Source organism: Bombus impatiens, unplaced genomic scaffold (assembly GCF_000188095.3).
Source record: "Bombus impatiens unplaced genomic scaffold, BIMP_2.2 scf_0263, whole genome shotgun sequence".
Lineage (NCBI taxonomy): Eukaryota > Metazoa > Arthropoda > Insecta > Hymenoptera > Apidae > Bombus > Bombus impatiens.
The window spans coordinates 1,206,523-1,230,410 of record NT_176682.1 but is presented as its reverse complement, the minus strand read 5'-3'; the positions used below and the strand labels follow the sequence as shown (position 1 = coordinate 1,230,410).

Genomic DNA, 23,888 nt, shown 5'->3' with positions numbered 1-23,888 from the left:
TGACAGGATACGAGACGAGCCAGGAGTGATGCAGCCAACGCAAAGTCCATGGGCATATTATCTCTGCACGTCATACTAAAGAAGAACGAAGGCCTACGACCGTACGCTAAAACGCCCACACCGTACCGACAGGTCCACCGCCACACGAAGACTTTGCGCAACATCTGCACAGGTTTGACAACAAGCAGCCGACACCTTACCCTGCATCGAAACGACACATCCGCAGATGCCGAATTCTCTCAACCGCACATGGAAACAACGGCCGAGATCATACGACCATATGCACAACACAAAGAAGAAACGTTATCATTGATAAGGGGTTACTGTGGCGGCACTCGATAGCAACTATCGTCGAACGACGACAGCGCAATGGTTAGCGCGTTTGGTTACGGACGTTCGGGACCCGGGTTTTCAAATCCCGGCGCCCGTAGTGCAATTTTTCTTTCCACGATTCTTAAATGACAAGAAAAAGCGGCAATACCTCCCAGCAATCTACACTAGCAGTAGTACTATCACCCATAACTATTACACCTTACTACTATATACCTTATATATATATATACATATATATATATATACACACACACCTATATATACCTTATACTATATTACAATTTGAAGAAAAGCAGCAAGGTACAAAGAGAAACCCATGGAATCAAAAAAGGAACTAGTAAACGAGTGCATAAAGGAAAGAGAGAGAACTGGGGAAATGGCCAAGACGAGAAAAGAGCCTAAAAGCCCAAAAGTTGCCATAGTTTTTAAAGACAGAATAATTCAAGGAGTGCAATATAATAGAGTGGATAAGAAGGGAGGTAGATATATAAGAAGCGAAATAGGTAAAAGAGATGTAAAATCGAAACCTCGTCTAAAGCTGAAAGGCACGGACTAAGCAATAATAAATAAAAATATATTACTATTTGTTATTTGAGAAAAAAATTTTGAGAAAATTTTATCAATTATAATTATTTAATATTAACAAACTTGAAATATACAGAAAATTAATAAAACGAATAAAAAAATCCTACTTACCTTGCTACCATAATTTTGTCTCATAGAAATATACAATTCTCGAAATCTTCTGTATCTACGTAAAAGCGTCCAGCTATCGTCCTGCGCTACGACGCGTACCTCGTATTCGTAGTGACTGGACGTGCCAGCTCCGCGTATCACGTAGGAAGGTATACTAACGATCATGTTAATCACATTGTCATAGTCGGCGTCGTTTGCTATCAAAGATGGCAAAGACCTTGTGATTGTCAGGGTATATGGACTACTCAAACGATCACCTCGATTTTGACTCTAAAACAAAGGCCAGATATAACAAATGATCTTCATACTTTCATTATTGGAAGATATTTTTTAGTTGTCTTCCAATTTATATTACATCATGCATATTATAAATTACCGTTAAATATACTGTTGAATATCCTCTTCCCGCTGATATTCGAGGCACTACCGATTCTGACAAGTTCTCCTCGCCATTGATATTAGGCCTGTGGTTCCTGAGAATTGGAGATCGCACTGTGGCCACGGCCAGCAACGTGCCTGAGCTAGTCGTGGACTCTACATCACGGCACGACATTGTTTCTACTGTTTGTGCAGGATCATTCGCATCACCAACTGCCAATCTATCACATTGTGATTGTTGTTTGAGATTTTTTCGTTCGTCTTCTAAAAGCGATACTTCTAATTCAATTTGCTGCTTTTGAAGATCTTGTAAGATCGCAATTTGTCTATTAAGATCTTCTTTCGAGGGTGTGCTGGCCTCTAGGCACCTCATCACCATCATTCGTTGACGAGCGATTCTTTGGTTCAATCGTTTCATCGCTGGATTCTGCTGCACAGGTGACTCCAGCGAATCTTCAGGAATATCCTCCTCCGTAATAGAATTCGTTGGAGACTTTGATTCTGTTTTCTCACTGTTAACACTGCCATTGCACTTTCCTGACTTGATGATTGTATCTATCGAGGGCTTTCTATTTAAGTTCAACAAACTTCTGCTTTCTACTTCACACAATTTAGCTCTATCATTCTCTAAGTGGACTTCAGGGGAAGATTTCTGGTGCTTGTTAGGTTCTCTTTGTTTATCACTTGATAATGTCTGAGATTCTTTTGTTTCCGAATTTTCAAACAGAATTCTAGGTTCAGGCGAGTCAGCCGCAGCTGTATGAAAAGTATCTGCTGTGTCTATAGAACTTGGAATATTTTGTGGCAGTAGACTCAAGGCAGAAGCTATCTGAAGTTTTCTATTGCATCCCTGCGGCGATTCAATGTCTCCATTGTGAAGAACTTCATCGCCGCTCAAGGAACAATCACCTGGTGAAGCAGGCAACGCACGCTTCAAGTTTAATGAAAGACTTTGTTTTCTTCTTAGGATCTCTTGTAACTGCTCCTGGCTCCGCTTCGCCAGCAACAACTTCTTCTCTGTGTTTCCTTCTTCTTGAAACTAGAAACATATGTATTTAATATTTAATGAGAATAAGAAAAGTAAGTTAGCTTCTAGTTATAAACAGTATCCTAACCTCGAGATTAAACATATGTTTTTGCCTTTTAGCTATCTCCATCAGCTCCTCTTCCATCTTGTCTACCTTGCTCTGGTGCTCATTGAGGGATTTCACCTTGTTCTGTAGCTCAGTCTCCAATACAGCCAATTCTTTCTTCTGGAAGGTAGATTTTTAAAGTTGAATTTTATTCTTGATTCTTTTATAATGTTCTCTTGATTATAGAAACTAGCTAATTCTTGTTTTTGATTTTTCTATGAACCATATTTTTCTTATTAAATTTATATATACAAAGTTTAATGATATAAAAGTAGATGAAAAAGTAGATGTTTCCATATATGTTTAATTTTTTTAGCTGTGTTCATAAAGATACGAATTTGCATAAATATGCACAGTCTACTGGTTAAGTAAATAAAAGACTAAATCATAATTAAAGAGATGTAGTTCACAAAAACATGAAGTCCTTGCTTAAAAAAAAAGTTATGGCTTGACCTAGTTCCTAGAATTAATCCAGTCATTAAGATTATAGTTAAACTTGAGAAAGGATGGTTTTAGAATCACTTACATGATGATTAACAAGCTCTCTCACCGCGTCAACACATTTATCATCGTTCAAACTCGACCAGGATTCTGGCAAGCTGCCATCGCTACCAGCACCGTCGTCCGTCTGAAATGGTAAATTTTTTTTCTGAACTAAAAAACTGTGAACCTTCGTTTCTATATTAATACTTCATTAGAGTATTATTAAGAAAGGAATAAAGAGATAATTAACAAAGCAATAATAAAAAAAAAGAAAAATAAATAAAGACAACATGCAGGGTCATATATGTTACATGCAATTACATTTTTAAAAATTTATTTTTTCTCCCGTTTATTTCAATAGTTCGTGCCATCAAAATACTGTACTGACTATATGTGCTGCATGTTATACCGATTTTTTCTTTTCTGTCTAGACTCTTACCTTCTCCCACCATTGATGAAATCTTTGAGCGCGCTCGTGATTGCTCATGAACTCTTGAAACTGACGATGCTTGGACTGCAATGTCGTGCGTAGAGAGGCAACTTCCCTACATAAATTTTCTACCTAGTACCACACACACACAGATATCGATGCATTAACAAAAAAGATAACTGAAAAAAATATAGTTTAGATGCGAGTTCCATTCTTTTTCTTCCTTTCCTTTTATTTAATTCCCATTAATTTCATTTTTTATTATATATTTATATATATATATATAAATATATATATAAATTGTACGTTTAAACGAAAAATAAATTTTTAAACTTACATTTGAAGTGATAATAACGAAAAATGATAGTTTTACAAGTCACCCATGTACACAGATACTCTGCTATCGGTTACGAGAGAAGAATGATGTAGAATGGATAAAAATAAAAACAAAAGCATGCCATCTGTTTATGCATCAATGATAATACGGAGCTACGTGACGTTATTGCAGAGGTCAGTTCATACGAGATTTATTGAAAGATCCAAGTAAATATTGAATGAAAAAGAACAAAAATTAATGGTAAAAGAAGAAGAAAACAGAAACGATGAGATAATCGCGATAAATACATTACCTTATAAAATTCGGTTAGTTAGGTCTTTAAATCCCACATCAGTATTGGACAAAATGTACGTGCGGACGTACCCCAACAAAATTGTTAACAAGATACACTGGGTTTGTTAATCGGTAGTGTTAATTCTTTCGACTGTGTATACATATAATACTTAATAGAATATACATTCTCCTGAATTGTAATATAATGTAACTAATGTACAATTACATTGTTAACGGGACAATATTTGTCCGATATTATATAATTCAATCATTTTTTTAATGTATAAAAGAAATGTTTCCTATTCTTTTTGTATAATACTTGTCTGCCTTTACGTAGATTCTATTACGGGTTTTTAATACGAATCGCGCCTAATATCCCGCAGACTATAATCTTAACGCTTATTTTTTTAATGGCGAAAATTAGATAGAGAAGCTTAAATGACGATAAGCTGTTTGAATACCATAAAAGTGCCAGTGTTGACAAGATTTTGCCGGACAAATATGGCATTCCGTGGAATGTTATACGTTAAGTATCTTGTAGACGATTGTTACAATGAACAGAGTAAAAGAAAACAAACTGTTATGTACATATCTGGGCTTGTCTTTTGTAGAAACGTCTGTATATATGGGTTTGTTATGCGAGAAAGAAAAAAAGAACTGTTTATTATATACATACATATATATAATATATATATACGAATACTGTTGATTAATAAATTTTTCTTACAAAAATTGGCCTTCGATCTTCCACGATATGATATTTTGCACGCACACTTCTACTGTCTGTATTCTATCTTTCATATACAGGGTGGTTGGTACATGGTGGCACAAGCGGAAAGGGGGTGATTCTACGCGAAAAAAGAAGTCGAAAATATAGAATAAAAATTTTCTTTTTTATTTTTTTTTTTAATTTTTCCATCGAGACAACGATCTACAGTGAGATCCGTTACAACGAGACGTGATAAAATGCACGTGTACCGAGCGAAAATTCAAAGTTGATTTTCTCGAAAACAAAGCCTCAAACGAAAAATTGTTATTCTATATTTTCGACTTCTTTTTTCGCGTAGAATCACCCCCTTTCCGCTTGTGCCACCATGTACCAACCACCCTGTATATGAAAGATAGAATACAGACAGTAGAAGTGTGCGTGCAAAATATCATATCGTGGAAGATCGAAGGCCAATTTTTGTAAGAAAAATTTATTAATCAACAGTATTCGTATATATATATTATATATATGTATGTATATAATAAACAGTTCTTTTTTTCTTTCTCGCATAACAAACCCATATATACAGACGTTTCTACAAAAGACAAGCCCAGATATGTACATAACAGTTTGTTTTCTTTTACTCTGTTCATTGTAACAATCGTCTACAAGATACTTAACGTATAACATTCCACGGAATGCCATATTTGTCCGGCAAAATCTTGTCAACACTGGCACTTTTATGGTATTCAAACAGCTTATCGTCATTTAAGCTTCTCTATCTAATTTTCGCCATTAAAAAAATAAGCGTTAAGATTATAGTCTGCGGGATATTAGGCGCGATTCGTATTAAAAACCCGTAATAGAATCTACGTAAAGGCAGACAAGTATTATACAAAAAGAATAGGAAACATTTCTTTTATACATTAAAAAAATGATTGAATTATATAATATCGGACAAATATTGTCCCGTTAACAATGTAATTGTACATTAGTTACATTATATTACAATTCAGGAGAAAATCCTGATATAGACGCCGATCGTTGAGTTGAAGCACCTTAAGCTTTTTTTTTTTAATAAATTTCTATATCTACAGTTAAACTAAAGTGAAAAAATGTGATCATCGTCAATGTTGATGATATTGCTCATTCTTTCTACATCTGAACACCATTTGATATTCAAGTACACTTGTGAACACTTGATGAAGAACATAAACGTGATTTAACGAGGACGTGTTACCTAATACTATTACACACATTTTCTGGGGTCACATGTTTAACGGGCAAATGTGCGAGTTGATGATGATGTTGCCAGACAAGCAAATAAGAACACAGAGAGCAATAAGGACGAGGAAAAATTGATAGATGATCGAGATTACGTTCGGATCTGGAGACGGCGAATCCGAGTCACTTACTTGCGTCATTTCGTCCCGTCGCTCTTGCTCCAGGATGTGACGTCTCGTGCGTAACTCGCGTTGTCGAGATTCCAGAGCCGCTATGGCGTCAGCCCATTCTTTCCATTGGGCACCCCATTCGCGTTCCAATTCGCGCTGCGCTCCTTCTAGAGCCTCTCTTCTCGCGGCCCATCTCTCTTCTCGTTCTTCCTGCTCCCTCTGTGCAAATTAAAATGAAAAATTTTTATTATTTATTTTAGTTCAAAGCTTTCGATTAACATTCCATTTGCACTAATTTAAATATCTTTATATGTAGGATATTAATAATAATATAACTAGAGTACTAGAAATAATATTCTATGATTATTAAATTATTAATTATAGTAATAAACTATAATGGATTTAATTGACATAAAAACTAATATCGTATAAAGTTAATTAGTTAATTCACGAACCTTGAAGTCTTCTTTTTCTTTGATAAGGGCTGCTTTTTGTTGTTCCAGTTCTTCAAGCGTTCGGAGATCTTCGCTCGAATTTAAAAGGTTATCGCTAGAGGACGAAGCATGCAAATCCGAGACACTCCAGCTCAAGAGAGACAATCTTGAAAGATTGACGACCGTGGATTGTAAATTACCATTACTCGTTCCACCTTCCTTTCTTAGTTTCGCCGCTTCAGCTGGATCGTTATATCGGAACATATTGTTCCGGCCAAGAAGAATAATACAGCCTTGTGACAGCCGCGTTGGCTTATCGACTTGTGCTGTGTTGATCCAGCAGTGAGGAGAAAGGGGATGAAGAGTTGCAACCCCACTATCTAACTCCACCACACAGTGTTCTGGCTCGACATCCGCACCAGTCAATACAATATCCTATTTATTAAGTAGCACATATTATATAATTCATAAAATATGTGTATATATATTCCCGTAGTTTAACTAGTATTCAGATTCAACAAATCTTAATTTTTATTGGGATAAATAAATGAAATGATTACCTGTGTGGTTGGTGCTTCTTCCGTTCCCACTAACGTTCTACCCTCTTTCAGATGATAAAGTGTAACACCAGTGCTAAGAAGGTCATCATCGATACCCACTAAATGCGGCATCTCTGAATCTAGAACTACGCCAACACCGCTTTTTCGAAGACCTAACGCTTTCTGCTCTTGGAGAATCTGCTGCGTTTCTCGCCACTTTTCCGTCCATTCTTCCGTCAATACTTTCTCTTGCTCCTGTTTCTCATGAATCTGAGCTAACAATACTTGCGGTGGCCTTTCAACGCTCTGCAATGAACAGGTAAGATTTCACTTTTTAATCGAATTTTTTCTTAATTGGTAAAGGAGAAAGTGTGTATCTTTTTTAGGACTTACCATATCCTTCCCAATAAGAGACTTCAATTTTTGTATCTCTTCTCTGAGTTCCCTGATCAATTTCACGTTCGGATCTTCGTTAATAGTGGGTTTATTAATAATATTTTTCGCTCGGTTAGCGTACCTGAGCGTACTGAGGGTCTCGCCGTAATTACAATCTGCCGGACTAATAGTGGCTATCATGATTGTCTTCGAGTTACCTCCAAGCGAGTCCTTTAACAACCATGTCAATACACTATCTCGATAGGGTATAAAGATACCTCGCTTAGAAGTGGAAGACCCTTCGCCTGCGGCACTAACTTCAGAGAGCGCTGATATCACGGAACCTAATGTTACCAGTGATTTATTAATGTGCGCGCCCTCTTTTAATCGTTGGCCTGATGCACCTGTTGCATTTGCACGTTCACTAAACAAACGTAGATAAACAAATGTGAACTCACTTTTGCTTACAACTACCTTACATTTATCTTAGATATCTATATTTCTTAATGATTTCAAGAATGTGAGCAAAAGGTTCAAAGTATATGATTACTTCATTCAACTTAAAGTACATTATGCAGAGATTTGTAAGATAATTACTCAAGATATTACCAAGTGTTGCCATTTTAAAAATGTGATTTAATAGTAAAAATACGATAAATTTTTATAATAATGAAATGGAACTTAACTAGCTATCTTGCGGATAAACATTTCCTTGTTTTCAAAGGAAACCTTGACTTCAATGTTGGTATTCCTTTATTCGATAAGATCTCTTCACAAGATATTCTTTAATTCGTTATTACATTTATACATTCTATAAACAAGGCTTCTCCTATTCCAGTAGAAATAATTTTTATGAAATCTCCAGTCGTTTATCAAGTATCAATTACAATAGGAAGTAAAAGAAAAAAAAGTATTAAAAACTCAGTAATGTTTTGTACGAACTTTCTGCTCACATCTCGCGTGTTAGTCCGATGATTCCAAAAACAAAAATTATCCAAGACACATGTCTCGATACCTTCCGGCTAAGTCGACAAGATGCACTTTTGAAACTGTCTCCGACGGCATATTGCCTTCTGATAGCCCAGCTTGAACGAACGTGATTGTAAAAATTGCGTGACTCCTACTGCTCACGTCGTTCATATTTGTACTTGCCGTAGTCCTATGCGTATTACCTCGCACCATGCACTCCTACAAGCGCGGGAACAACTCTTTATTTTAAAACTACCTCTCCCACAAGTGTGTTGTGAGTGCGGAACGAGCAGGAAGAGAGAACGGGTTCATTTACCTGAATATCTGAGTAATCATAGACGAGGTGGCTTGATAGGTCTTGGACATAAGGCCCTCTTTTGGGATGTTCCCGCACTCGGAGAGAATGAGACTGCGACTGATCCAGTCTCAATAGATCCCTTACTCTTTCATTATGTATCTCTAAAAATGACACTTCTGTTCTGTAAGACGCTCCGCTTTCTTTGCCAGCTGCCATTCTGGCAAACAGCGTCTTACAAATCCGTGGGATCAATCCTTGAGCCTCCTGAAATTGAAAATGATAAAATTATTAGATGTTAAAGGTAAGGATTCTTTTCTAGGTAAAGAAATACAGTACAAGGCGAAGAAAAATCATAGAAATCAACTGGCCAGTGAAAGTACGAAACAATGTTTCGCAATAACGTAATGGGTTTCTGCATTGATGATAAGTGAACTACGTGATCGAGCGATCTAGAAGCATCGGAGCGTATTAAATTCATTAAAAGTATGGTAACTTTTGTATCTCTACGATTTTTTTCTCTGTGGATAAAATTTTATGAAAAATGGACTAAATGCTTAAAACAATTAGAGAATTACATTCAATACTAATTTTACGGAATTATTCAAATATCAAACTAATATTAGGGAATTATCCAGATACCAAACTAACTTTGCAGAATTACTCAAATATTACACTAAATCCAAGATGTCCAAATATCAAACATAAAGATAAAATTTACTGAGCAAAATGGAATATTGTAGAAGATCAAAGAAGAGTAATCTTTTATAAAGGGATAAAGGTGACATGATCATGCTGGCAAACTAAACGATTAAAATATTACCGGTGTACCCATCATGGTAAAGGTCTTTCCAGACCCTGTTTGGCCGTAGGCGAAGACGCAGGCATTGTAGCCCTCGAAGGCACTTTCTATTACGTCTGTACCCAGATCATAAAACACCTAAAATAGAAAAAGGATCAGCTATCTGTTTTTGATATGATAGTAACTAACAAGCATCAACTTTTATGATAAATGAAAATCTTATCGAATTCAAAAATAGCACCAGACACGCCTTATGTGTACTTAACTGTACACATTGGTAGGGGAATTTTGATAGTGAATTACTTGAAAGAGTTTTAACGGGTCACCAGAGGAATCAAGATGGTCGATAAGTATTAAACAAATACGTGTGTTTTGATTAATTCTACAAATGATAAAAGCGAAATATTTTTTTTTTACTTACACGATGTATCATTATTTATTACACACGCGATAAAAGACGAGTCAGACTTATCATTTATCACGGTGACAAAATAATTTGTAATTATATAGACATGATCCTTAAAATTTTGAAAAATGTGAAGTCTTTAATTAGAATCTATTCTCTTACGACAATGGTTGCTATACCGGTGCACGCATGCCGGTCTTCTATTTTAATTCTGATCGTGGCTCACCGTCAAAACATTGCCCAATGCGGGATATTGCCCGATGCGAATCAATCGGCGGCGATAATTTTTTATTCAGAACAAAATTAATTTCAAAGAGAACGAGCTTATTTAATTAAAAATAATTTAATTCTCATTACAAATGAAATAAAAGATTACATAACATATTGCTCATAATAATTAATGGCTCGTATATTCAAATGAACACACATAATTAAGAAAAGGTATTTCCTCTGTTTCTGATGCATCGTTGGATTCAATGATCTATTTAATCTGTATTATTAATTTCGAATTGATAGATTGATACGCTTTGAAAAAACCAAGTAATATATACCTCTTCCTGCGATGCATAGTTGTCATCGCTTGCGTCGCAGGACCAGTAAGAATGATCAAATGTGAAGTCTTTATATTTCTCGCGGTCGATTTCCCTGCAACTACCGGGTGTCTGAAAATAACAATAAAATAATAAAGTCAGTAATTGTTCCATTTTATAAAAAGAAATGTCTTTATCGATTCAGATCCATTGGACCAAATCCATTGGATCCTTCATTAAGAAACGAAAACTCCTTTTATTGATCGACCTGTACGAATCATAGACTTCCCTTTAAGATTAAAATATAAAGTTCAAGGCACAGTTTCTGTACCTCGTCTGTGGTTCAATGGCCTTAATGTTTAGTCATTTCATTGAAAAAGATAAGTCAAATAAATTCTTCAAAGTTCCCAACAATTTCTGAAGATGAAGATTTTCACGTGTGAACTATTTCTTTAATATTGGATTTAATATTGCATTATAATTGATTGGTCATATTAAAGGAAAGGAATATTGGATAGATTGACACGGGTCAAAAGCCTGTACAATGATTGATACCGAAGAAGCGCATCATTCACAAGTGGCTGGCAAACAGCAAGCTGTTATATCACGTGCATTCGTAAGACTGCATCCCACATAACTGTAATCGTATCCTATCAAGGGGCACTCCGCACATTATGCAACACAAAGCGAGTGGCAAGCAATTAAAAAAATAAAACTCTTATGTTTGTCCATCATGAAACCTGCAATAGACGAAAAAAGTGCTAAAGGTGAGGAGTCATTATCGTTCTAGGATCGTGATCAACGCGCTCGATGCCTTAAGAAATTTGAAGTTAGTCCTTGAGGAAACGTTAAAACGTTTGAATCATCACGTTCGACTTGTTGAGGTCATCGATTTCGTCGCACTTTGTGAATTCATTGTTCTTTGTTTCAGTGTTTTAGATAGGAAATCAAATTAGAAATAACTTTTAGACTTTACAATGTTATTATAAATTATAAAATGTAACATTATAAAATATATGTACTTTATATTATATTTTAACTAAAGGAAGATTATATAGAAAATAAACCGTGATCTTTCATTGGATAAAATACAATCAATATGTCAGCCATTGTTCAAAAATCTAGTACAATACGAAGATAAAGTATCTAGCACGATATTTCACTAAAATAATAATAATAATAATTTTCCTCAAAATAATTGTGGTATTTTCGTAATCTATTTGTTAAAATGAATCGGCTGATATATATAATGTTTTAAATTCGTGAAACGTGGATTCGCTAGCATATTTAAAATTATTCTTATAAACAAGAATTTTATTTGTTTAACTGTTTGTTTCAATTAACAACATACATATACCTATAGCCAACAGCGTTACGCGTGCCATAAAATGCGTCATGATCGCCATAATGTTGCATGCGCTAGATTTTCATAGACCTGTCTTGTCACATTATCACTGATAAAACGGGAAATCTGTTTTATGATAATTAACATGAGATAAAGGTAAGCGGTAGTCATAAATTACGTAAAAGTTATTTCCTTTTGTAACAAGGTACAGGAGTGATCCTGGAGCGATAAAAGGAATTGTACGAAAATATAAAACTCGTATTTTTAACATTGAGTCATTCCAGAGAGAAAAAGGAATCAGAAACTAAAGATTCATGACTAGGTGGATAGTTAGGCGTTTATGGAAAACTTAAAAGTGTAAAATGCATATAATACAGGTAAAAGTTAATGGACAAAATAAATCTTTGCGTAGGTTTCATTTCTTCATGTTTCTATTCATATTAATATAAATTTGCACAAACATTTACGACCTACTCATAACAAGTGAACAAAATAGAAATTTCTATTAATATCGTACACGAACCAAATTTACCCCAAAGCATTAATGAGGACGATATAATTAGCTCTAAGACCTATATATTGGTCATACAGAGACGAACAAAAGTTCACTTACGCGCAACGTCTGTTAACTCTATATAGAAATATATATCAGACTTTAATTTTAAATATTATATGATACTGCATACACAAAAATTATTATAATTATAATATTTTGATAGAAACAAAAATCAAATTTTCATCCCGATGAAAGTTAATATTAATTTTGTCAAAAAACACATTACATATTTTCAGTAATTCCAAAAACCTATAATTTGTGATTTTGATAGATTTGGTAGCTGTTAATTCTTAATGGCGATATAATTGGTTAGTTTTGTGGTTAGTGTCGTGGGACGGAAACCGAGTGGTCCGGGATTGGTCCAACAACGATTTTCGCACTTTCTCCGATCAGATGACGTGCCGTTCGCTATCTTGCTCTCACTAGCTAGGCCAAAGATTTCGCTCGGCAAGCGTGGTTATCAATGATGTAATGTTAGAATAACAAATAGTCTCCGTATGGTAAAAAAGTTTCTGTACGTCTACGAACAATATATGTCGCGGTCATTGTGACGTTAATGGGTCAATAGCCGAGGTTCGGTCGACCAGAAATTATGACACGATTCGAGCACAGAGTGTTTTAACGGCGTGGCGGTCAACGGTAGTTCGGGACGCAAAAAAAATCGCTCTACAGTCTAGAAATCTTTTTAGAAAGTTCGCCCGTGCGATCATTAAGGACGAACTGCATAAGGATTGGCTTAAGGAACTGCAACAGGAGTCGCTTGTTGCGGATTATACATGGAAACTGCATAAGAACGTACATAACATACAATGCTGGAACTTGTAAAATGACCAACTTTTCAATTTCTTATAGAAATTCTGTAAAGTTACAACATTATATTTCTGAAGTATAAACAAATTTCATACTTTAGTCATTTGTAGTCCTAGTCTGGTGTGTTAACCTTAGTGCAATCTTTATTTTAATAAGCAAGAGAATTTGTGTCGTTTTAAGAAAACTTTAGCATAAAATTAAGAATCAGACTTCAGACATTTTTGAAGAATGAACCACGAATAGTTGAAAATAATTTGAAGATCGCAGCAAGGTTAACCTTAATAAGAGATACGTAAAATTTTTTACAACTAATTGTTTTAAATGCTAGGAAATACCTTTGTGCTAAAAATCCTCGTTTTTCGGCCATCCATTTGAACAATCATTTTCGCATTCATGGCCAACTCCCTGGAATACAAATTTGACAGATTCACATCTCTATTCATAGAACTGAGCACTTGATATTTTCATTAATGTTCCTACAAATAATATAACGCGAAAAGAAAAAAAAATAGTCGATAGGGAAAAACATTTGGATAACAATAACATTAGAGGGAATGACAGCAGGTGGCAGAATCTTGTCGCCCAGTCGTCAGTCGCACCGTGGGTCGATCGAAACCATATGATTGATCGTCCCATGGAACGCGTTACGTCCGAAGGTCGAACGTTCGCGAATTGTATCGCAAAAACATCTTTTGTGAGGACTTTGTCTAAATCATAAATAGCAGGCCTTGACTCGCTACTTGGTCAATTGTAAAAACTGGGATCTTAAAAACAGGCATTGAATAAAATTCATGACGAAGAATGTATCTGTACTAGAGAATGTACAGCTCGTATATCAAACACATAACAATGAAAACACATAAAACACACGTTAAACACAGGTTATCACTAGTTGCACGCACCTTTTATTAAAGGGACGAACCCGCACTGCTACCTTCACTGAAGCCATGACTATAACAAACGGATAGACTTTGTCAAAGGATGTTGGTGTTGCGCGGTATATCTTGTCACTTCTGCGTTTTCACAACTCGCGTTACGCGAACGTGAAGTATTTCGCGGTACTGTATAGACAAGACGTCGTCGACGGTTGTTGCCGTACTACGAAACGTCTTCGTCGTCGTCGAACCTCGCACGCAATGAGCAACATCATCCTCAACACGGTCTCCACAGGCGGACGACTGGCTAGCAAGCCGCTGTTAAGCCGAGACAAAAAGTTGCGTTCCTGCGCATGCGCGTACACATTGGGGATCCCTAATTTCAAGTGAACCGCACATTTGCTCGTTATTCGTAACGGCGCGGATGGAAAAATGCAGGCGGAAACGTAAACAGAAAAGAGACAGAAGAGGGAAAGAGAGACAAGATAATACGAAGAAAGATAAAGTGAATCAGAAATACGAAACTGTAGAGAAAGAAAGGGAGACGGTCTAACAGGTTTTATATTTCCCTTCTATGGAATGTGACGTCAGTATGGGATCGGTATGGTAGAAGCCAGTGGTGGAGAGTGAACGGAGAAGGCGAGCCACCCACGCAGCAAATAGAGAGAGCTAAATCAAACGCTTTTGCGGTTTCTTTAAGCGCGTAACGGCGGTTATACAGAGAATTCATGTCTTTTTATTATCCAGCTGGTGATTACACATCATCGGTGGGCACAGATTCAGGACAAGAGTAGGATACTGTAGGCACCTGCCCACTGCCCACGATTGTAAATAGTAAATATGCCATAGGCGGCGCTAGTGTTCCTTAGAAATACTTCACGTATGTGTATATTATTGTATATAATATATTCATAGCAGTGACGCGTATGCTCTGAGATTTTGCTTCGTTAATTGACTGTTTCTATTCCCACCGGTCCCTCGAATTACCCAAGTAGCTTTATGTTACGTATCTATATAGCTCTGTGTATTGAAGATGCTTTCTTTAAGATTATTGAATGATTATTGTTGATTCGTGTTCTAACGAACTATTGTTCTGATAAAAACAAATGTGTTGGACCAATTAAATCCTAACTGTATGTGTATAGTTTCTTAAGGTGTTTCATTCATCACAACATGCATTACTGTAACCATAGTCTATATCTTATGTAATAATCTATCAACGTTAGGACCTCGAAACTTCATGTTATGTATTTGTATCTCACTCTTGTTCATTGAACAAAAGGGATACAGTAATGTTTTTCTAATTAACCATAGAATGGTTTATTTGGCCATTAAATTTCTCAGTCTCGTTTCAAGATACGAACACCTAACGTGCTAACACATCAGTATACATAACACTTCCATTTATAAATATTAAGACACTTCTAAATTATTGCAAATATACATATGAGGTATACTTCAAATGAACGTCTTTAATCTAATTTGAATATTTAAACTTATCTCAGATAACTATATACGGTTAACAGATATTAATAAAAACAATAATTAATATTAATTTGTATACGTAAAAAAGCATTAATTGAAATTTTGAAATTTTGAAATTGAAATTCGAATGAAAATTGATTCTGCAGAAACATCTAACTTTATTTAGACTTATTCACTACAAGTTAACGGTCAACGGACTTTTCGAAACTTGGCACAACTTTGTAAAAGGAAAAATCGTTTTGTTTCCGAGCGAGTGAGAGAGTATTCATCGCATGTTGACCTGCAGTGTCGATTTAACTACCTGTCTGAAAACGGGTCCAGCAACTCTCTCGCAGAGCGTAATTTGTCTCGTGCAGAATCACCGATCTGCAACAGCCGTGCCGGTGTAAACAAATTTCCTTTTTCCCTTCTCGTTGCGATCCTATCCTAGTCATAGTTGTCCACCATTCTAAATTTCTTTAAAATTCTAAATTCTAAATAAAAAGCCTGTTGCTTTCCTAAATGCATATAAGTAGCTAAATCATTGATAGTTTTTGGTGGTCGCGTGTAAACGAACTATTTATTGTTAACGACATACGTGATTCTATAAATACATTTTATTCCTAGACTGTACAATGCGCGTGTAATTACACACACAAATCAAACTAATTTTTTAAGGAATGAATAAATTAGAAAATAAGAATTTCTCTGTTATCTAGATTTTAGATACTATTAGATACAAAAAATGTATTATTTTAATTGTCCTAATGCTGTACAGTTAAAGAGATACAACTTTTCCAAGATCTTTTAAGAATCTTTTTAAGTTTTTTTAAGTTGTATTTTGACAATTGATTTAATTCTAAAGTAAGTAATCAGATACCGAAATAATCATTTCCATATTTCCTTTATTAGAAGAAAGCTTCAAACTTATACACCTTTTATATTTATATACTTATATAGTTATATATGTACTTATGTTAAGTAATCTACATTAAGGGTAAGTGTTTAAAATAATTTTTTTCTAGAAAATGTTAGAAATTGTATTAAAGATTTTAAGGTCATATTTAACGATGGGTACAATTGAATTCTCTTGTGGTAATTATAAGACCGGCACTTGATATCAAGGAACGTGGTCTGATCATAAAATGGGGGCCTTGAAAAGACGAGTTATAGTTATATGATATGCTCTGTGCATAATGATTCATAGCCGATTGGACTGACGTAACCGTGCCTATGTACATGTTACGGGACTACTGACTGCTACAGAAAAACGTGTCAATCCTCTGATACTGTTTAGGCAAAGACACTTCCCGTGAAGCCAAGTATGGTGTCATACGGTCGTCACTTGTCCATTCTTGCTCGTCTCGTATCATTGTTATTCATACAATTCGATATCATTTAAGAATGACAAAAAATGTACGTAGATAAATTCAGAACGATATATCGGAGAATTTACCGTTGTTCCATGCGTTGCAAGGGTGATTAATAAAAATCTGTTATCACTATGTTACAACGCCAACAGCATTCTAGAAGATTAGTCTGTAATTCTACAATATACTTAATAAGTACAACATACTTAAATGTACACTTAGTTACAACCGTAATGTAATCGAGTCTCACAAGAAACATATGCATCGATTTTGGAATATTGAACGAATTCGTTTGAGTATATATTTCATTGATACATTTTTAGAATCTGTATTACTCATACTTACTTTTGTATAAACTTTAGTCGAATCTAAGAAAAGCCACGTTGCCATTCATAACGTTTAAACTGAGAACTAAAAATATTCATAGAGAATTCTAGTGAATTTCAATATTTGGTGTTATGTAATGAGTAAGATTGCATCATCATTTTGACCATTGTCTATTTTACCATTTTTATTATTTTGTCAGTTTTTAATTGGAAAACTGTACTGTATCATTTTTATTTATTGTTATAACTTAGACCTTTGTGATTTATACATCTTATTCTATCTATATCTATCTATCTATTCTATCTATATTATCATAACCTAGACTCTATGGTATTTTATGTTAATCTTTATATACTATATAAATCATATTAAACATATTAGTACAGACGAGATACAGACATGACATATAATATTTGTTCGTGTCCCATGTTTTGGAGCTCATCCGACCCATTTTCATTTTTGTGTTACATGTCACGTACGACGTTACCAATTCAATATAGTAGCGATTTTAATTAAAACTAAAGTCTACAATGAAATTACAAATAAAATATAGAAAGAATAGTTATGGTATAATCGCAAACGAACTATAAAATATTGCACTTGGACACACTTCTGCCTCAGAAAATCGTAATATAATTTATGGATAAGTCAAACAGACAAATTACGCCCAATAAAAAGAGAAATAGATCAACTAAAACTTGCTTCTGTGGATAAATATCGATCAAGTATTATACTTTCACAAATATACTAATATTAAGGTTTACATCTTCCAATGTCCCACGGTGTCCTATGGTGTTGTTATTAGCTTATTCGTTGCCTTGTACGTGTGTATGTGTGTGTGTAAATAAAAAATTGTGTATTCTTACATATATGTAATGGCTCCGGCTGAAGGTATCACTTTTCAAACAGTAATATTCGGAAATAATAATACTTATATCGCTTTTTAAGTAATAATATTTAGGAAACATTATTCCAATTACGTCATAAATTAATACTACCTAGCAATAAGATAACTATGAAATCTTGTATTTTACTATAATACAATATATAGTTTATTAGTAAGAATCGAATAAATTACGTAGAGTTCAAAATTTTGTTCATGAATTATGGAATTTTGTATGAAAATAAGAATCGGAAGAATGCAGTATCAGAGTACTAATAGAACATAATACGTACCTGAGTCGTTTGCGCCCTGGTGGCAAAGATAGAAATTAAAAATTGAATTCATATCATTTCGCACGTTGTCATATCGAAAAGTGGAAACAACTGCAGAGATATCGTCATAAATGTGGAATATTTAACATACATCGATATGTTGTTGCTTTAAAATGGTGAGAATCTTATTTATTCATTATATTAATTTGTTTCATTTTATATTTGTATCAATTTGTTGTTTTTCGACGTGGATAGACAGTTATTAATTTTTAATCAAAGCCATTTACGTCAAAAAGCATAAATCACGTATCATTGGTGTTACATCTGGTGACTCTACATAAATCAGAATCCATCCCTCGGTCAAGACGGCCACTACCTGTGCAACTTAGTCGGACCGTAATAATTCTAAGGAACTGCCATAGAACTAAGCATTTTTACTTTACCGTTAAGGTCCTTAACTGTTATAAAATATTTTCAAGTCGAGACGTTCCTTATGGTTATTATTCAGTCAGGTAGAAAATGGAAAGGTCAGGCTTTTCTCATGTTCAATGGCCATTTCCATCCGCGAACGACCGTTACTGGGATGACCAACACCTTTCAATAGTTTTTCTCTGCGACAGTATCACGTCGGTTATTGTTTCGATAGCTGTGGCATGCAGGACGTATCGTCGTCACCGAACTTCACTGGTTTTTCATCTGTTGACCGTTAATATCTTGATTAGCTTTTCATACTTAGATCAGTCACCATCTTTTGATTGGTTTTTCATTCACTGATCAGTCATCAATTTTAACTTACTATTTACATGTCGCTGAGAATGCATCTACACGCACCACGCGTAACTATTTACATCTAAGAAGTTATTGGAATAAAGTGCATATTTTAATTTGTTAACTAAGTGTTATCATCAGTTCAGCTACATCTATTATCCTAACCGAAATAGGGGATCGACCAATTCGTGGCGTCAATTATCAAATTGCAACGGGAATTTACAACTCTCGTTGGCGCGCTTCTTCGCGATCGTGTCTCTCCGCGAACGGTCGAATAATTAGAATTCTTTTTTTTTTTTATTTATTTATCTACATTTTACAATTTGTCCAGTAGGACATTTGGTAAAATATTATAGCTTAGTGGTATAATAATATAACATGTGGATGGCTACCAGTGGGATAACATCTTCGAATTTGATTGATTTATTTCTTTAGTGTGGTGAGTGTTTGTTTGTTAGGTTATGTCCTTAATAATTAGAATGAAATTCTTTTCTATTTTACTCCCTTCGATCATTTTCCTTTTCTTCTTTCCTCTTGATAATTCTTATCTCGATTTTACTTTCTTTTTCATTTTCTCTCCTTTCTTCCCTTTTCTTGTATACATCGAACTATAAATTAACGAAATCTGGTTCGATAATCCATCGATTTTATGGTAATAATAATTTTGCGATGTTCTATTTTAAATTTTGTTCACCTAAGTTACAGTTAGCTCACGCGTGTTTATTTTCTAATCTAAAGTATTATTTTTTTCACTTCGGACATAATGTCAAACTATTGTAAACATATCCTTTCCTCGACAATTCTTGTTTGTGTACGATCGACTTGTCGACGAGCCTTCCCCCACTCCTTGCCAACCGAACTTGACTGGGGGGTCATCTGCTGACGAAAATCGGAGTGGATAGACGGGCTTTGTGTATACATATTGTATTACTTCGCGACAGGTGTCCTTTTCCTACTACATCACCCAACTCACTTTCTTGTTAACTTCATTCAATTACGGTACGTTGTTACCTCCGGTGACTCTCTACGGTCGAGGCGTCCACCAGCTGTGCACATATAATTAAGCGAGTCGCAATAATCCTAATAAACGGTCATAAAACAAGGTTTCTGGATTTACCGTTAAGGACTGTAAGCAGCTTAAAACATCTTCGATTCAAAAGGTTCCTTATGGCTATTGCTCTATCAGGTAAAAATAAGGGAAACGTGGGTTTTGTCATGTTTCCCAGGATTCCACCGGGGCGATCACCACCAAGAGTTTTCATTTGCAACAGCATTGTCACCGGACTTCGCTTGAGCTACAACTACATTACTGAAAATTCTCAATGCGAGAATTGATTGTAAATTTTAATAAATAAATAAAAAAAAAAGCTACAACTACAGAACAGTCAACATCTCGGACTTCTTCTCTTATACCTTACGCAACAGGTATCGTAAATATCTTCTGTATTGTTACATATGTTACAAATATATTCTGTATGTGTTATACTCACTCAACCATCCCTATTATCCTAACAGAAATCAGACGATCGATCTATTTGTGACGTCAATTATTCGAATCGTAACCGTTGACGTGCTTCCTCGCTATCGCGTCTCTTCGCGACTGGTCGAACAAATATACGTTTTCGTACCTTATACGTAAGATATACAATTATTTGTTATAATCTATTATAATCTATTGTTAGATTATCTTTTTTTTTTCAATCAGTCTTTTAGTTGCTACATTTGTATGTATACTGGTAGTATGTACAATGAGCTTCCAAAAGCAATTTAACCTCAATTGTTGCATTACTTTGATATAATTTGTTCTTTTTATACATTTGTTTTAATATTTTAGTCTTCTTTTGTGCAAATTATGATTATTTGATTTCGAGGAAAGCTTCGAAAAATTAGAGGGACACATTTCGATTGATACGTATATGTCAGTTACCGCTATATTGGGTAAAACACGTCTTCTTTATTAGTGTTGCGAAAGATTAATTACGGGTTGAATTAGAATTGCGGAAAAGTTTCGCGGCTTTTTATTAGCGAAACACTGATTACGGTTTGATTTAGTGGCGAGAGACTGGTTACGGTTTGAATTAAAGTTGTGAAACAATGATAATCGTGTTTATTTTAGTGTTGCGAATTACGACATGGCGATTATGTTTAGCAATTTTGATTATAAATTGTTAGAATTTCTTACATTTCTTATTTCCTTCTCTCATTTAAAGTTGGATTTAGAAACGTTAACGGTTCATTAATTTTGTAGTATTGCAGTCTGTAGTAGTACAATATTTGAAGTAGCATTTTCTTTATGTATAGATATTTATTTTATTGTTGTTTTAAAAATTAGTATTGCGGCCTTTCATCGCGATTGTTTTAATTAGTTTTCTAGCTAGGGTTGTGTTAACGGGGTGTCCTGAATTAGAATGTTCTAAAACACCGTCCTTTTGTGATTTTTTTTAGAAGGGAAAGAAAGAAATGAAGTTATTGAATTTCGAGGTATGGTTCTATATATATTCAACGAATACAACAACATTTTTTTTTAAATAAAAAAAAATTATAACGGATTTCTAAGCCTATTTCATGGGCTGCAGTTTTCAATCGGCGGGAAGGATCCGCCTCGTCACATTTTTTTTTAAATAAAAAAAAATTATAACGGATTTCTAAGCCTATTTCATGGGCTGCAGTTTTCAATCGGCGGGAAGGATCCGCCTCGTCATTCTTGACCGAAACAAAAAACCAAAAAAGGATTAAATTATTATATATTCTTCTTCTCGATGAACTATGAAAAAAGGCAGAAAATAGTATGAAATTCAATGTATATAAAACCATACCTCAAAATTCAATAACTTCATTTCTTTCTTTCCCTTCTAAAAGAAATCACAAAAAGACGCTGTTTTAGAACATTCTAATTCAGGACACTCCCTTAATGAATGATCAAGTTTTTTTAAATAGTGTTGCGCCTATATCATTCCCAATCTCCTTCCACGAGACTGTGAAATACGTTCCTGTTCCTGGATCATCTGACGCAGTGTCATCAATAACCTCTTATATGACTACACTGAACCGTTATTAGTGTTGCGAACATATAAATCTGAGTGCATAGATTAATAGTTATTAACGTTGTGCAAATAATTCATTCGGGAGTTTTCCATCCTTTTTTCTTGCTTTTTCTATAAATAGTAAATTAATTAATATTACACACATGAGGAAGCACTCATTGCAATTTGTTTTGAGAATTTTCTATTTTATAGCTACATATAGTAAACTAGAATTACATAATAGAATGGATATTCCACTCGCGATAATCCGGTTACATTAAATGAATAAGTTTTTACTCTTTTTCAGCGCTCCTTATTATTAGAGTGTTTGTGATCGAAAATACTACTAAGATATGTTGTTTACTAATTATCAGTATTTTTTAAAAGGGATGGTTTCCATTTTTAAACGATTTCATCAAATAATTTCATATTGTATAAAAAAGGATATAACAAACACGAAGATAGTAGCCCGCTGGGGGTAGCCACACACATGATAATCAAACAGCCAAACGATTCTACCAAATGTCCGAATCGGATAAATTGTGAATGTAAACAACTGAATAAAAAAAAGACAAAATATTGTATAAAAAGGGAAGTAAAAGAAATGTTGTTATAGAACATTTGAATAACACAGTTTGAGGATTTGTTAGCAGAAATACATAATATTTCTGTAAATTATCACACCTTTAATTTGTTTGAAACTGATTAATGCTATAAGATATACATAAGTAACAATATTCAATTTATCTTTTTAAAACTAATAATATGAATGTTCGTTACTGTAGTTTTCATTTTAAATATCTAACATAATTTCGTTATTGCTCAGTATGGTTAGTACAGTTAAGATTTTTATTAAATAAAATGTCCTTTGGCTGTTAAGAAATAAATGAGAAATAAATAATGATTTCAACGGCTTCTCTTTTTATTTTAGTATTTCATTCAATTTAAAGTCAAAATTAAATTTAAATTCAAGTTTTTAAAATTAGATTGATATCTTTTTCCCTAATACGTCTTTCTTTCAGCTTTTTTTTTTAAGTACTAATCCAATAAATATGTATGTTCTAGAATTATTAACTTCAGGAACCATAAGATACTCATACGGAATCACTCATACCGTACATCACTCGGGACCGAACGACACCCTCGTATAATCGGCGCACCGCGACTCCCACCACTCCGATGTTCGGCAGCAGGCTGCACAAGGCGTCGGTAGCTGCCGACACCTTCGGAATCAGGGAGTCGAAGAGCGGCTCGAACGTCCACTGGCTGTCGATAACGAGACCCAGGTATTTCATCCGCGATCCCACCCCGACGATTTCGCCTGCCATGCTTATGCTCAGACCGGGCGAAGGAGTCCCTTGCCTGTTCTTGTCGTAGAACCAGATGGCCTCCGACTTCGCAGGGAAGACCCTCAGGTCCAGTCCGCGCACAGCACGAATTGCGCAGGTCGTTGCGACTTCGCCAATGCACGTCTTGTGCCACTCGCAACCTCTGACCAAGACCAGAGTGTCGTCCGCGTAGCACACTATGGCCACGACCGGAGGCAGCAGGCAGCGCAGTACCTCGTCGTACGCGATGGTCCCAACACCGAGACCTGCAAGACGCCGCGCTCGACGGTCCGCCTTTCCTCCCCCTCCCTGCTGGCGTAGTATACCCACCTGTCGTCGAGGTAGGCGCGG

The 23,888-nt window shown here is 35.1% G+C and overlaps 2 protein-coding genes across 6 annotated transcripts in view; one reads left to right on the top strand and one right to left on the bottom strand.

Annotated features, from left to right (window-relative positions):
• LOC100747205 (presenilin-1) overlaps positions 1-6,807 on the top strand; it is a 12,820-nt gene extending 6,013 nt beyond the window's left edge. For 2 of the 4 annotated variants that reach the window (XM_012384526.3, XM_012384524.3), the window contains exon 8: positions 3,455-3,662. The gene's annotated coding sequence lies outside the window, so the exon portion shown is untranslated. Of the gene's footprint in view, positions 1-3,454; positions 3,663-6,669 lie in introns of those variants that run through there. The other 2 variants (XM_012384525.3, XM_012384523.3) reach the window with 2 other exon arrangements.
• The window catches only part of LOC100747090 (kinesin-like protein Klp98A), a 16,868-nt gene extending 2,446 nt beyond the window's left edge, over positions 1-14,422 (bottom strand). The window contains exons 1-15 of one of the 2 annotated variants that reach the window (XM_003488758.4): positions 14,130-14,422; positions 13,563-13,632; positions 10,538-10,648; positions 9,602-9,718; positions 8,800-9,045; positions 8,530-8,702; positions 7,533-7,938; positions 7,161-7,445; positions 6,622-7,035; positions 6,188-6,385; positions 3,463-3,585; positions 3,067-3,168; positions 2,523-2,660; positions 1,406-2,446; positions 1,030-1,299 (exon numbers count right to left, since the gene is read on the bottom strand). In XM_003488758.4, the coding sequence (XP_003488806.1) occupies positions 1,030-1,299; positions 1,406-2,446; positions 2,523-2,660; positions 3,067-3,168; positions 3,463-3,585; positions 6,188-6,385; positions 6,622-7,035; positions 7,161-7,445; positions 7,533-7,938; positions 8,530-8,702; positions 8,800-9,045; positions 9,602-9,718; positions 10,538-10,648; positions 13,563-13,632; positions 14,130-14,176 (3,741 nt within the window). In that variant the 5' untranslated portion in view covers positions 14,177-14,422. The remainder of the gene's footprint in view (positions 1-1,029; positions 1,300-1,405; positions 2,447-2,522; positions 2,661-3,066; positions 3,169-3,462; positions 3,586-6,187; positions 6,386-6,621; positions 7,036-7,160; positions 7,446-7,532; positions 7,939-8,529; positions 8,703-8,799; positions 9,046-9,601; positions 9,719-10,537; positions 10,649-13,562; positions 13,633-14,129) is intronic. The other variant, XM_033320246.1, reaches the window with a different exon arrangement.
• Positions 14,423-23,888: the final 9,466 nt, after the last annotated feature.